This window comes from Andrena cerasifolii, chromosome 3 (genome assembly GCF_050908995.1).
Source record: "Andrena cerasifolii isolate SP2316 chromosome 3, iyAndCera1_principal, whole genome shotgun sequence".
In the NCBI taxonomy this organism is placed as follows: domain Eukaryota; kingdom Metazoa; phylum Arthropoda; class Insecta; order Hymenoptera; family Andrenidae; genus Andrena; species Andrena cerasifolii.
In genome coordinates, this window is record NC_135120.1 from 23191556 (window position 1) to 23206774 (window position 15219).

The 15219-nt window shown below is 40.5% G+C and overlaps 1 protein-coding gene across 1 annotated transcript; it reads left to right on the top strand.

Annotated features, from left to right (window-relative positions):
* The first annotated feature begins 6655 nt into the window (after positions 1–6655).
* On the top strand, positions 6656–14713 carry LOC143366673 (cytochrome P450 6B5). The gene is made up of 5 exons (XM_076807909.1): positions 6656–8256; positions 9638–10211; positions 12414–12635; positions 13279–13530; positions 14027–14713. Exons 1-5 carry the CDS (start codon positions 7909–7911, stop codon positions 14191–14193), a joined length of 1563 nt encoding a protein of 520 aa, XP_076664024.1. The 5' UTR covers positions 6656–7908; the 3' UTR covers positions 14194–14713.
* The last annotated feature ends 506 nt before the right edge of the window (positions 14714–15219 follow it).

Genomic DNA, 15219 nt, shown 5'->3' on the forward strand with positions numbered 1-15219 from the left:
GTAAATACGACATTATTACAATTGGAACGTGTTTATACTTTTATCGATACGGAAAGATTTAAATGTAAAGCGACCTCTTTCTACTATGCAGGTAAAATGAGAAACATGTATGCTGGTCGTACCACAGATGAGGTATTGAATAGACTTTACATAGAATCACAGACGAGGTATAGAATAGACCTATCACCTTATGGGACTTCGTGTCGCCACCCAATCTGTGTTACCGACCCATAATTTCAGGACTGAATTTAGCGACCTCTGTTCACGAACAGCGTCCAACTCAGCAACTACTCTGAAATGTGTTGAAATGCTGAAAGGTGTTGCGTACTTGTATACGTGTGACTTGTTTAGAGAGAGAGTTTGACATAAGAGGGTAGGCTTTTGTTACGGTATGCTTTGGCTCGGTTGGTCAACGACTCACGCGGATTTCTCTCCGAAAATCCATTTCGTGGATCAAGACACTATGGCGTTCAGAAATGGCATTTCTTCAAAGCCCGTGCAAGCTATAAATTGCAAGATGACATTGTTTATTAGCACTTTGCGTACCCTTGCGAACCCTTTCACGTATCGTGCGCCGAAAAAAAGTATTAAAAATTCACGCTGTTACTGATATTCCCACAAGTTTCTAATGCACTGTTTAATCAATCCAGTGAAGTAATAATAATTGGATTCCGTTTGCCCCTAATATTAGTTTACCGCCAACACTGAAATTTACAGTAAAATCTAATTTTAAAAGTCTCGCAGAAAGTTGCACGATGCATGAGTGTCTTAAAAGTTTGTCTAGCCCTGAGAAATTCATCGGTTCAGTGAAGTTTTAGCCTATACTTCGCCGATGTTAGTAACTAAGGGGGAGAAACAAGTATCTCACTCATATTTCTCCAAATATTCCTGCAACTATTCACTTACACTAAGTTCAACTAAAACGTATTTATACATTATAAATAATACTACGTGATATGTATAAGCATTAACATTAATGTATCGAACGATTAAACATTGAGAATAAAAGAGAATTCAGTCGGCGCAGAAAATCATTTGCAAATCCAAGGCCAAATGTTACAAATTGCTTGATATCTCGAGTTCTATCGATTATAGTTAATAATAATTTATACTGGGCGGTTAGTGTAAATGTTGTTAACATTATTTGTCACAGCAATAGCCACTGGAATGGATATTTTAGCCGAAAATCCATTTTTGCCGAAGAATTCGCTGGATTTCGCAATTGTAACTAACCGTCGACCTTGTTTTCATCGGGGGACATCATTCCTCGAAGTCTACATAAGGAGCTCACAGATCTTCATGTACTCAGTCGTCGTCGGTCCTCCGGACTTGAAGGACCTCCGGGAACCCTGGAGCTGCCGAGCCACCTGGATGCACTGGACTTCCTGGGGACCTGGTTAGGGGTTCAACCCTGGTTCTTCCTCCCCCTCCCCCCTGGAGCTGCCGAGCCACCTGGATCCACTGGACTTCCTGGGGACCTGGTTCTTCCTCCCCCTCCCCCCGGAGCTGCTGAACTTGCTGGGGACCTGGTCAGGATTTCGCCCCTCTGGCCTGGGTTCGTTTATTCGCTTGGTGCTGATGAAATTTTGGGGTTCGGTAAGTCATTTAAAATTTTATTGTTTTGCGAATGTCAAATATGATTTCTTCGGTCGTTTTCCATCATCTGTCCTATTTCCATGCATACTTTCGAGAATTTTACGCGAGTCGTTTTATTTTGTGTATTTCTTCGGTGGGTTTGCATGATTTATTTTATTTGATGCATTTCTTCGATGGGTTTAAATGATTTATTTCATTTTCGTGAATTTCTTCGATGGTTTTCTCTGATTCATTTCATCTCGTCGATGTCTTCGATGGTTTTTCCTGATTCATTTCATGTCTTCGATGGTTTTTCCTGATTCATTTCATCTCGTCGATGTCTTCGATGGTTTTCCCTGATTCATATCATCTCGTCGATGTCTTCGATGGTTTTCCCTGATTCATTTCATCTCGTCTATGTCTTCGATGGTTTTTTGTGACTTCTGTCACTCTGTCATGCATCTCATCGATGGGTCTACATTCTCTGCTCTTTCCTTCAAGTACTTATCTCTGCGGTGGTTTTGCATGCTCGTGCGTGCTCTGCTGTTGGTCGAAATTATCTCGATCGTCTCCAACTCAATAAGCTTTTCCTTAATTTCTTTCCAGGCCGACCACACCGTTACTAACATATAGTAGTTGATTGTTTCAGCTTTTCAGGTTCACCGTTACTCGGGGAATAGAGTTAATAACACAAAAGTGATAGTGAAAAGTGATAGTGAAAAGTGATAGTGAAAAGTGATAGTGAAAAGTGATCGTGCAAAGTGACAGTGAAAGAAGACATCTAAGGTAGGCTAGGCTAATTTATTATAGTATGAAGTATTTAAGGTCCCATGTAAAATTGCCAAGCAGTCACTAAATCATTAACTTTGTTGTTCGTTTATTGGCTCCTCATCTGTGATGAGGAGGTTACCGCTGCTTCCGTTTGCGGAAGCAAGTGACTGAGCATGGAATCGGTATGGGTGGATCAGTTTCATCCCTTGGTGTTCTTGTCCAAAGGGAAAAGTTTCGGGCGTAGGGGGTGCACCTTTTGGTACACTGCCTGCGAAAGTCACCCGGTTCGATTACCCAATCTCCGTGTTAGACGGCTTGAGTCAGGTCAAGTGTGTGCTCCTGACGAGTCGCATCGGAGCAACAGGAATCGTCTGGGAGGCGCCGAGCGCTTTTCCCTTTCGACTTGGACAGCAGGGTGGTAGGAACTGCGCCGTCCAATACTTGTTTCATGCTTACCCTTCGCCTTTCCTTCTTCCCTGAATTTCTTTTAATCGAGTGATTGCTTGGCAGTTCCCTAGATTCTATATCTAAACCGAAGGGATCGATGGAACTTTGTTTCCATCCATCTCTTTGGTTTAGTAGGCTTCATGTACAGGGAGATCGATGGAACTTTGATTCCATCTATCTCTCTACGGGTCTCCAAGCGCAGCAACCTCCTCGCGGTGAGACCTGGTAATCGGTGAGAACCGAGCCGATGGCTGCGATTGTCAAATATTCTAGTCGTATATAAGAATTTCTTTAACTTGCAATACTATGTAACTTAAAATGTTGTTCGATTGTTCCTACCGAACCCCAGAACACGAATATAGTGTTAAGATGGAAGAATAGGTGCAAGTTGGAATATTTCAGCGAGATACTGGAACTGTTGAGTTTTTCACAATTTTTAAAGTCCTCTCTGCTTCAGCATTTTATTGAAATATACAAAGTTACAATTCCTTTGCGAGGTATTCCACGTTACACCATGAAAGCATGTCTTCCACAAATAATGTTGTTGTTTATATAAATTTGTATGTTAAATAAATTTGTTTTGCGTTAAATAAACCGGAATAGGACAGCAAGGTTAAAAGACGAATGTGATATCGTTTTATTTTCTTCCTTCGTTCTCTTCCGTTGAACGAAATATGTTCATCAGACGATTTTTAAATTGTTACTCTAACAGAAACATTTGTAAATCGCGGGCATTGACTCTCAAAACATAAACTAGTTTTACTCGTGCTTAATTCTAGTTCCTACCACGCGTAGCGTTACAATCTGTTTTGAGACTTCACCGGTAACGTTGCATGCGACACTAAAATGGCAAGGGGGTCCTAGGACCCCCTAAACCGGCGACACAAAAATACATTGCTTGATAGGTCTATTCTATACCTCGTCTGTGATAGAATGTAAATTTTGTTGTTAGATAGACCCGCTTCTCCAGACCCACCTTACCATTTGCGAGTCAGAGTAGAATTCGATCGCAAGCCTAGTGGTTAGAATTGAAACTAATTTCTACCTACACACGGAAATGCAACAAACCACAGACGAGGTATAGGATAAACCTATCACCTTATAGATGTTCGTGTCGCCACCCAAACTGTATTACCGACTCGTAATTTGAGGTCCGAATGTAGTGGCATCTGCTCATGGACAGCGTCCAACTCAGCAACTACTCTGAAACGTGTTGAAATTCTGAAAGGTGTTACGTGCGCACTTGTATATGTGTGGACTTGTTTAGAAAGAGAGTTTGACATAAGATGGTAGGCTTTTGCTGCGCTATGCTTTGGCTCGGTTTGTGAACGACTCACGCGGATTTCTCTCCGAAAATCCATTTCGGGGATCAAGACACTATGGCGCACAAAAATAGTATTTCTTCAAAACCCGGGCAAGCTATAAATTGCAAGATGACATTGTTTATTAGTACTTTGCGTGTAGTAGAACCCTTTCAAAATTTACATCAGTAAAATCTAATTCTTTAAAGCCTCGCAGAAAGTTGCGTGATGTATGAGCGTCGTGGTGTGCATGGATGCAACTGCAAATCGAGTTACGTTTGAAACCCGCATTGGAAAATAAAATGTTGTCTAGCCCTGAGAAATTCATCGGTTCAGTGAAGTGTGCGCACGTCATAGTGCATATTATCTCGTGATTTCTCAATTCGCGCATCAACTTCATCGATTACTGGACCATGTGGGAGGTCTTTTAACAGGATTCCATTGAGATACACCCGTTACCTGGAAGACTTTTTCAGAAACTGAAAGACGTTTAAAAACAGGAAGTGCTTTTGTAATCGTGTGCAATGCGATTCTAGAGGCAATGCCTGTGCCTGCCAAAAAGTATTTCATAGAGTACCCTGGCTCTATCCTATACTTCGTGGATGATTATAACACGGAAACTTGATATAATTATGTTTAATTGTATCCGCGGTTGCATTTCTGCATTAACTCCATCTCTGAAGGTATCACCAGGCTTATCGACTAAATGTATCTGATTCAGGCTAGCCAATCGCTAAATTTTCATGCTATCGGTATTATCCTTTTGCGTGAGCGATAAGTTTGCACATATCTGGCATACCATGCGCAGTATGTCATGACAGCGTTAATTCGAATTTCTATTTGTGACTCAAAATATCGTGCAGGCGAAGTGATAATCGATTCTTTGACTTTTATTTAATCATGATAATGCGTCCGTAGAAATGATAAAAATTGTTGTTCTTTAAGAAAAAATGGGGAATTATTACAATCTGTACTTATTCAGTCTTTACGGACTAACATATATTCTGTTTATGAAAATATAAACAGTTATGCACAAAATATAATTATAAACCGTATTTACGGCTCGCAATGTTGTACTTTTTTGAAGCTCGGTAGTTTTATAGGATGAAAATAATTTCAGGAACAGGTCGTGAAGAAAATAAGACGAAGCATCGTGCCCCAGCGAGTTTTGATTCGCTATTCTTGTATTTTTTCCTAGTCACCTAGTCTCGTATATCATAAAGAGTAGGGAAAGGCACGCGTGAAGAAGTCGAACCAAGTCCCTCTGCTCTACCATCTGTTTCCATCTAAAAGCATAGGAGAGATCAGGTTGACAGTAGAAGATCTATTTTCATTTGCAGCAGATCGCCGACAGACACGCGTATGGAACGACACGTAAACCTATGTTATCTATGCGCTCGACGTAGTGCTATGTATCACGTACTGGAATTCCTTAGAGGGGATCAAGTTTTACTTAAAAGTTACGCGCGTTATACGATTGCACGCCGTTTGTAACGTACACCAATGTCGGCATTGCTCAATCCTTTCACTAACAAAATCGCAACAGCTGATCGAAATTAGAATATTATAATGCAATACTAAAATATTAAAACACTGCGATGTTAAAAGCCTGGGATATTGGCACACATATAGTACTACTTTATTCTGAAATATTGCTACACTAAAATATAGGGTGTTTATAATTATGTGGGACAATATTTCAGGGTCAGTTCGACCCATCAAAATAATAAGAAAAGTTAGTATACGTGTATGTTCGATAATGCTTAGTTTTGCAGTTGTAAGCACTTTTATATTCCATAAAATACCGGTTCGAAACGTCTATTAAAGGGCAACCGGCCGGCGGCCTGACGCGTTCGGCAGTTGGCCTAATCATCATCATATATTTAAAAAAAACTATTCAAAATTTCAAATAGATTTTTTTTATACTGCCAATAAGTGTATTAATAAGTAGGCAAAGCACTATTTACATTGGACATTCCGATTACTAAAAATTAAATCCTAAAAACCATTTGGCACCCCTGTTTCACAAAATATAAAGATGCTTAAAACTCTAAAACTAAGCCTTATCGGACATTTTCGTACACCAACTTGTCTTATTATCTTGATGAATCCTGAAGAATTGTCCCACATAATTGTAAACACCCTGCATAACAGTTAAAAAACACTAAAGTAGTAGAATACGAATGTGCTGCGACATTGAGCGTGTTAAAGTACTCAACAGTGAATACAACAGGTCAAAATACTAATGTATCCTGTTAAAACTAAAAAAACGGCCCTACTGCCGCGCAGTAACATACACCTGTTATGTAAATCATTACAGAGACGTCTTGATAACGATGGCATCGTGCAAAAAGGCGCACGCCAACGCGGTGCCTCAAAACTATCGATCAAAAAAGAGAGAGCCAAGCGGTTGACCGAGTCTAGCGCCCCGATACATCTCCGGCTAATTATCGTGAAAGGCGGAGAGGGAAGGAGAAAGAAGCTGTTGTAGATAAACGAGCGACTCTCAAACGAGGCACAAGAGCTCCAGCGCGGACTCGAGTAGGAGAGCAAGAGCGCAAGGCCTCTATAAATGCGTGCGTGCGTTCGTATATCTCCAGTCGGTGGGAGGTCAGCCTTTCGGCAACAGCGATACGCATTGCGTACTTACCCACGGCGCCTTTTTTTTTCGCCCGCTTCCTCTCTTTCCCTCCTCCTCCCATCTCCATCTATCTCCTCCCGCTGCCCCCAAACGTGTGCAGTGCCGTCGATGTACGCTAAAGCCACCGCTGGTACTTTGCACCCGCCTTCGCATAAGACTTCCCAAAGATAATCGTTCGGTGTAATTGGGATTGCCAGTCACCCGCGATAAACATCATTCAACGTTACGTAAAATGGACAGAAATGTGGATCCCACTGTGAAGCCGATACCGCAAGGATTAAACGTTATAAAATTCAATGAGATATCGAGTGTTTGAAGAGTTCCAGCAACGTGGCACGGACACCTATCTTTCAGAGACAGTTTGTTACATTATTGCTAGTTGTAAGCGGAGGAGTATTCCGTTCCTGATAATGCGCCAGCGTGCTGTACGTATTCCAGAGCGATAGAAAGTCGCATATTACGATATAAGTGCCGGTGTAATTTCGTTCCGAAGCTTTCTCGGCACGATTCTCCAGCGACCGCTGAACAGTGCAACCGTTCCCACGTCCCCTTCGATATTTTACAAACGAATACGCGGTCGAGTCGAACCGCCGCTGTGCACGCCTAAATCAACATAACTGTACAAGCTCTAAAAACTGTGAAACCGTTGGTGAAACGTTAAATGTTTGGAAACGAGGCGCCGGCTCTCGAACGAGGCGCTCTTAAACGCAACCGTTAACGCTTAGTTAGAGTACGCGTGCTGAAATCAGTGACCCGATGATCACGTGCGATCAAGACGTCAGTGGCACGCATAAATGACCGCGCGGCCCGTACACCACTCACATTCCCCCCGCGGCGAAACGGGCGAGTGCAAACACAGGAGGGCAAGTGATTCACTCTCTACCGTGCAGGTGCACTCTCCTCTATAAACAGTCTCAAGGATTCGATTGGAACGTCGCGCTGCGTAACTCGAGCCGCGACGCTCGGCAAAAGCGTCCTTTTGTTTTGCAATTAAAGTAGAGGCGCGCGGCGTGTGCCATTATACGTTGGATATCCGGTGGCACTGTTGGCGCGCTGCGCGTACACCGCTGAGGCGCATTATATTAGGCATAAACATTAGGACTAAGCAGAAAAGAATCGCGAATCGATACACGTGTTAAGCTTGAACGTGAGACTTTGTTGCCATTCTTGAGAATGTGGAGCGTCTTGAGGGAGCTCCTGGAACAGTTCCTGTTGCTGGGACTGTTCCTAGGGATTTTGTACTGCTTCTTCACCTCGACCTTCAACTTCTGGGAGAGACGCGGCGTGCCGTTTCGAAAACCCACCGTGGTGTTTGGGAATTACGCCCCGATGCTTCTGTTCCGGAAATCCCTGCCTGAAGGGACTCAAGAGATGTACGAGTGGTTCAAGGACGAGAGGTTCTTCGGAGTGTTCCGCGTTAGAACGCCCGTGCTGATCCTGCGGGACCCAGATCTCATCAAGAATATCTGCGTGAAAAATTTCGCTTGCTTCTCGAATCGTGGCATTCCAGTAAATTCGCAGGTAAATTTTATTGCAGGTGTACCGAGCAGTGATGAGGTCTTCAATGCGCATGGCCTGAAAGAAGACGGGAAAGTTAATGATATATTTTTTATTTATTCGGTAATATTTACCGCAAACATGTAAAAACTAACTTTTGAAAATTTGGGTGAACTAAATGGGGATTGTATATTGAACTTACATAAGGATTATTTTAACCATGGTGAAGTTTTGCAATGAACCCTGAAAATATTTCATATTAAGGGAATAACTAAATTATTTGTTATCTTAATGAGAGACCCTGGTTTAGGACGCTTAGAAAAGGTGATATTCGCAATTTTTTAACGCAGAAAAATAAAGTCGATATTTCCGAAACTTTAGGGGTATTTTAATACATATTTATAAAATGCAAAAAAATTAATTTACAAATTTCAAGTTCATTGGATTGCGAAATGGCGGGGAAAATGGGCCCTTTAATTTTTGCCCAATATAAACAAACAGAAGTTTTCATGAACTTACATTGTCGGTGAACTAAAGAAATAAGGAAAAAGTCTAAAATTTACAAAATTAGTGGGACTGTAAAGGAAAAGTTGCCATATTGAGGAAAAAATTCGACGTTTTTATATAAAAAAAATTTGGTTTAATTTAATTTTTTCATAAATGATTTATTTTATCGACGATGGTTGATCATTATTTAACTAAAAAGCTTCAGGACAAGTGTCTGCTATCTTCGATAGTCTGAGTTTCAGTGAAAAAGTCTGCTATCTTTTCCGCGAACTTGAAAAATGTTGTTTTGAAAAAAAAGCCACTGTAATGTTTTATTACGCCACAACCAATTTGTGTATCGAAATCAACTCGAGACTACATGAACTTTTTAGACTTCGATAACTCGAAAAGTATTTCCACACGCATGATTATATGACTTTTTTTCATCCCCAAGATAAGTAGAATAATCTCCCACAGAGCAATGTTAAGTCCACAAAGCAATTTGTGACCAGCCACAAGATTGCTACACACATTTTAGAAACTCGTGTTCGGCAGTTTTTTCGTTTTGATATAATGATAAAAAAAAAGAAAACAAATTTAGCAGCTTCATCTTCAAGGACGTCGATGAAGCAGCACTTCAATGTGCCTCGAGTGCCTCCACTCACAATGAGATACGAGTGTGCAGTCACATTATTTTGTCAGCAAGCTCGAAATTACAAACTATAAGTGCATTCTTGAAGATATTACGATTTAATTTTCAGAATAAAAATCATTCAATCCTTTTTACAAAATCTTTCCAGAGAAATTCCGTAATCACGGGATGTCCATCAAGTACAAATCACTCTGTAGCCCTACAATTAACGTTGCTCTTTATCCAATTACTTCTGGGTTCCTCTGTACAACTTCCCTTCCTCGCCAGGACCCACTGTCCGCTCATCTCTTCAACCTGGAGGGAAAGAAGTGGAAGAGCCTCAGGGCCAAGCTGACCCCAGCCTTCTCGTCTGGCAAGCTGAAGAGGATGTTCTACCTTCTGGTGGAGTGCAGCGAGGAATTTCAGAAATTAATCGACAGGTCCTCCGAAGCTCACCGGCCGATCGAGATCCGCGAGTTGGCGGCTAAGTTTACGATAGACGTCATCGGTACCTGCGCGTTCGGCATACAAATAAACGCGCTAACTGAGGAGGATTCCGAGTTCCACAGGGCCGCAAAGAGGCTCTCGAGGCCTAGTTACAAAGCCACCCTGTGGAGGATGCTGAGAACGGCCATGCCCAGGTTGTACAAGGTCCTAGGTGTCCAGGTGATCGATCCTGGGGTGACAAAATTCTTCAAGAACGTCGTGTCGCAGATGGTGAAGCAACGGGAGGAGCACGGCGTGAAGAGGCACGATTTCATGGACCTGCTGATAGAATTGAAGAATAAGGGCACGCTGGAGAACGACGCGGGAAACGGGCAGGTGAACCACGAGGAGGACGCAGAGACGGCTGAAGAGATGGGTATGTCACTTTATCGCGTGTAAAAATGGCCCGTGGGTGTTAGATCCAACGGGAAAAGCGCGATATGGCCGGTGGAAAGCGTGGAAATAGCACGAACTTGCCTTATGAGCGATGACTGTATCATCGAGCACCTATCGTTTATAGATGTAGATTACTTTATACGGAGATAAGTCGCACGCTTTTTTTTTTTTTTTTTTAAATCTCATAAGAGATTTATTAAAACAGTATTACAGGAAATGCACAGTATTTAAGGGAGGAAACATAGAAAGAAAAAAAAAAACCAAAGATATCAGTATGTACATACAGAAGTATACAGTAAGATTGAACCGTTAATTCATCCTAGATACGCAAATTACAATTAAGTCGCACGCTTTACGAGAGAAATATCATTAGCTTCGTCAGGGGGGTGGTGCGCTGGATGCACTCGTGGTACGACTTAGCCGTATTTTGGGGGAAAACGGGATAGCGTACAGCACAATTTTTATACAGCTGAAAATATATAGATACATATGCTTCGAATTACTATATGAATCACAGTTAAGCTACCGCTGCAAAGTTTGTGTGTTTGTCTGTCGCCTAAAAACTTTCGAACGGTAAACTCTGTGATCATGGAATTTGCCTCAACTCATTATGCCTGACTAATCCAGACGGATGTGACTATTTTCAACAAAAAAAATTAAGCAATTTTTTTTCAAATCAGAATCTAAATTCCGGGCGAAGCCGAGTAGTAAAGCTAGTATACGGTAACACATACGATCATTGTGCACTCCCTTTGCAAATAGTATCTTCAGGAGAGAAATGCACATGCAAATTCTTGCAATTTCTGCTTGTGTAGTAGCTCCTAACACTTTCAAGCAACTCGATTATTGTAATCGAAGAACGTTACGTAATTGATAACTCCCTTGGGTCAATATACGGCTTGCTCGTTGCACGCTCGGAGTAGCTACGATGCATGACCATAAACGATACAGTTCTGTTGCGAATTAATCAAGATAAAATTGTCAGTAAGTACTTCATTCATGACCACTCCAAGAACCGCGTAGTTGCAATGAAGTCATCGTGCTGTATCAACGAAATGTTTCACGGGCTTCTCACAAAGCTGGCATTCTCGACTTCTAATTAAAACATACACCGCACTTGTTGCTGGCGAGTATTATTTACCAAAGTACCTATGATGTGTCCGTCAATTCTGCGAAACTGTATATATTGCTTAGAGTAATTCAAGGATTTCACTTTTTCCGGACTTGGGGTGTATTAAGCTCCGATAAGTAATCAAAGAAGTAAAGACAAGAAAGTACACTGGGGTAGCTTTGTGAATTATGGAAATTAGCATTTATGTGTTCGTAACAGTGGCGGATTTTTATCCAAACAATATATTTATTTTTCTGTACTATTACACTTAGCCGGGTAATTATTTAGAAGTTTTCCGTCCTCACCGATTTACTACACGCGCCCCCGCACTAATCTAGCCCCGACTAATACTAATACCCGGGACAAGTTGGAAAGTGGAATGCGTTGCGTCGGAATAAATCAACAGCAGTTTTTCGCAAATATCTCCGAAACGAAGGTCGTGCGGCGGTAACATGTATAAGAAAAACTTGTTCAGAATCTCGATCTTGATAACGTTTCCAAAAATCATTGAAATCGGTGAGGACGGAAGACTTCTAAAAAATTACCCTTAGTCGGTTTTTAGTAAACTACCTCTTCATTTTCCGAAAAAATGGGCCCCTCGGAACGTTTGACACCTGGGTCTTTTTCCTTAAATCAGCCACTGGCTCGTAACTATGTTAATTCCAAGGTCATATTCATCTATCACTATCGATTAATCTCTGTTCAGCCAGTAGCCAGCATAATCAGCTCGTAATGGTAGTAGTTGGACAAGGAAATAAATATTCGAAAGCCCACGAGCAAGGGAAAATGAACTGGCACATCGAGTCGCTTGCATTTAAATCGAGAATGACACCGTTCCATTTAAATTGCATACTTCCGTCAAAATACGAGTTGTGGGATTGTCAAGTATACAACTCTATGCCGCCAAACATTTCGACTTTAAACCCTTAAAAACCGCCGAATTATGGTTGCTTTGCTGTTACCGAAATTTGATCACGTCCGTATCCTTAAGCTTAGTCACTAGACGTGTGAACGATAAAAGAACAGTATTCCTTTTGAAAAGCTTTATCGCATAAGCATCGTTATTTATAGAATTGGACGAGAACAGCATTGCGGCCCAAGCGTTTGTGTTCTTCGCCGCTGGTTATGAAACGTCCTCGAACACCATCGCGTTTTGCCTTCACGAGCTGGCCCTGAATGCTGAGATCCAGGAGAAAACGAGACGCGACATCCACGACGCCATCGAGAACAGAAATGGCAAATTAACGTACGACGCTGTGCAGGACATGAAGTACCTCGATATGATTATTGCAGGTAAAAGTGGACGCGTCTTTCAACGCAGCCGCTGAATTCCCAATCAGATGTTATCGTAACTGCAGATTAGATTAAATTGAAAGAAAAATTCGGATCACAGTTCGTAATCTACTTCCTGCTTTACACTTAACGCATTCGCTAATCATATTTCGTACAGACTTCTGTGACGAGGCAACCAAGAAGACCTTCGCTCTACAGCTGGGTTTACACCTGATGAGTGTTCGGCCGAGTGAGCCCACTGGTCCGAGCACTCGTCAAGTGTAAACCCAGCTTAAGCGATGACGCCCATATTTCTCGAAATTTTTTTAACGATTCTCGTATAATTATTACAATGATGGTGCATGCTCTCGATTGTTTGTAACATTGCACGGGACGTAGGAATCCACGCCCGTGACGAAAGCATTAAAGTAACTCCTGCGGAGAACTTATTAGTGATCCGAAGATCTACGGAACTGTGACTTGTCTTTCAGCTTTCAACGTTTTTCTCTTTGATTATTTTTCTGCATGGTGAACGAGAAGAATGATATTTTAGGTTCAAACGATCGCTGACTTATTCTGTATATTTTCTATGGAAAAACAGTCAGAATAGTACCAGCATCGTGAGATTGTCGAAGGGAGATTTATTTTTTACAATCGCTTTCAGAAACTCTAAGGAAATACCCTCCAGCTTCGCTCCTCTCTCGAAGATGCGAGTATCAGTACCAAATACCGGGTACTAAAGTCGAGTTACCAACTGGCATGAGGGTGATCATTCCAATCTATGGTCTTCATCACGATCCAGATTATTATCCCAACCCTGCTACGTTCGACCCTGAGAGATTCACGGACGAGAGCAAACGAACGAGGCATCCATATACGTATCTTCCGTTTGGGGAAGGACCACGAAATTGCATAGGTGATTCATTCGCTAACGACAAGTATTCTCATTTTAATTGCCATCATTACTTCGATTTACTACAGCGTATAAAAAGTAGATCGTGCAATTCATTTAAGGGACAACAGGGTAATGGCCCGAAAAGGAAAGGTATTCTTTGGGAATTTATTAAAAGCAAACTACTTAATGAATCTTTCTGAAACTTTCAGTACTTTTTATTAAGTAGTTTGGGTTTAATAAATTTCCAAAGATACCTTTAATTTTCGAGCAATTACCTTGTTGTCGCCCCCTTAACGGAATTCGATAATTCTTCAAAATGACAAATTCGATGATAATAGGTAAATGTAATTCGATTGGTATTGGGCCATTCCAAGCTAAACAATTGAACAGCACGATTACAATTAAACAAAACTCTGTTGTTGTATCAATCTATTGCTCAAGAAACTTGCGACTTACCGTACACCGTATCAAATGACGACATTGAACGTATTTAAAGAAATTGGATTTTCTTTTTCAGGAATGCGATTCGCCCTTCTGCAAATCAAAATGGGAATAATTTCATTCTTAAGGAACCATCAAGTGGAAATCTGTGATCGAACAATCACACCGATAAAATTCAGTACACGAAGTCTTGTAATTACGAGCGAGAAAGGATTCTGGCTTAGGATCGTGCAACCATCTTAGATCTGCGAATCGCATTTTTTTAAGAATAATTTTAAATATATAAACCTCAACGTTACCTACACTTTTTTGCGTACTTAATATATCTCGAAAAAAAGATGAAAGTTTTAACTCTTTCGATAAATTGATTTTGACATTTTTTTATTTTTATATCGCATTGAAGAAATTCAGCACTCGCGTTATCTACTCAGAAATGGTACAATTTCCACGAAGCCCAGTTCGTATTATTTTACATCTTCTCACGTTACCACAAACAGATCATTATATTATTTATAACATCATCGAAATTGGTATATTATTCTGCTAATATACATTTTGATATGATGTAGTAGTAGTTAAAGTACTTCTAAATGAAAGTACTTTATCCTAGATATACTTGGGAATGTACTTTACGAATTTAGTGTTCTTGCACTATATTTTGTGAAAATAATTTAAGAATATTGTTATACAAATAAAACATTTATATTTTTATAAACGTTTTATATGCTGTATATGATGTAATAAACAAACATACAAATAAAAACTATGCTGCATTCAATTATCTTAAATATAAAATTGTCACTTTACAGATTTACTTATTTTATATCTGGTTTATATGTACTGAGAAACAATGTCTAAAAAATATAAGAAACATGTATTATAACATTATTGAGTCTTTAAGAATTTATATAAAAATCATACATCTTGAACATAAGAATATGGAGGTGTAGATATTTTAAAAAAGCGAAGGTATACAAAATTATTCAGACCTTATCAAAAAATTTCCAAAACTGTTGGCAGATACTCCATAAAATACACTATCAATAAGAGATATACAGGGTGTTTATCAGGATCGGTTCTACTCGCTAAATTAATAAAAAAAAATGGTATAGGTACGCGTACGTCCAATAATGCTTAGTTTTGTAGTTACAAGCATTTTTATATTTCGTAAAACACGGGCCCGAAACGTCTATTGATGTAGCATTTAACGAAGCCCAGCTGTGTTTCCGCGGATCAATATATTGATTATCATTTCGCCCTTAATTTTTT

Coding starts and splice junctions, on each gene's coding strand:
- LOC143366673 (XM_076807909.1), top strand. CDS start 7,909: ATGTGGAGCGTCTTGAGGGAGCTCCTGGAACAGTTCCTGTTGCTGGGA. Junction 10,212..12,413: donor AGAGACGGCTGAAGAGATGG/GTATGTCACTTT, acceptor CGTTATTTATAG/AATTGGACGAGAACAGCATT. Junction 13,531..14,026: donor AGGACCACGAAATTGCATAG/GTGATTCATTCG, acceptor TTTCTTTTTCAG/GAATGCGATTCGCCCTTCTG.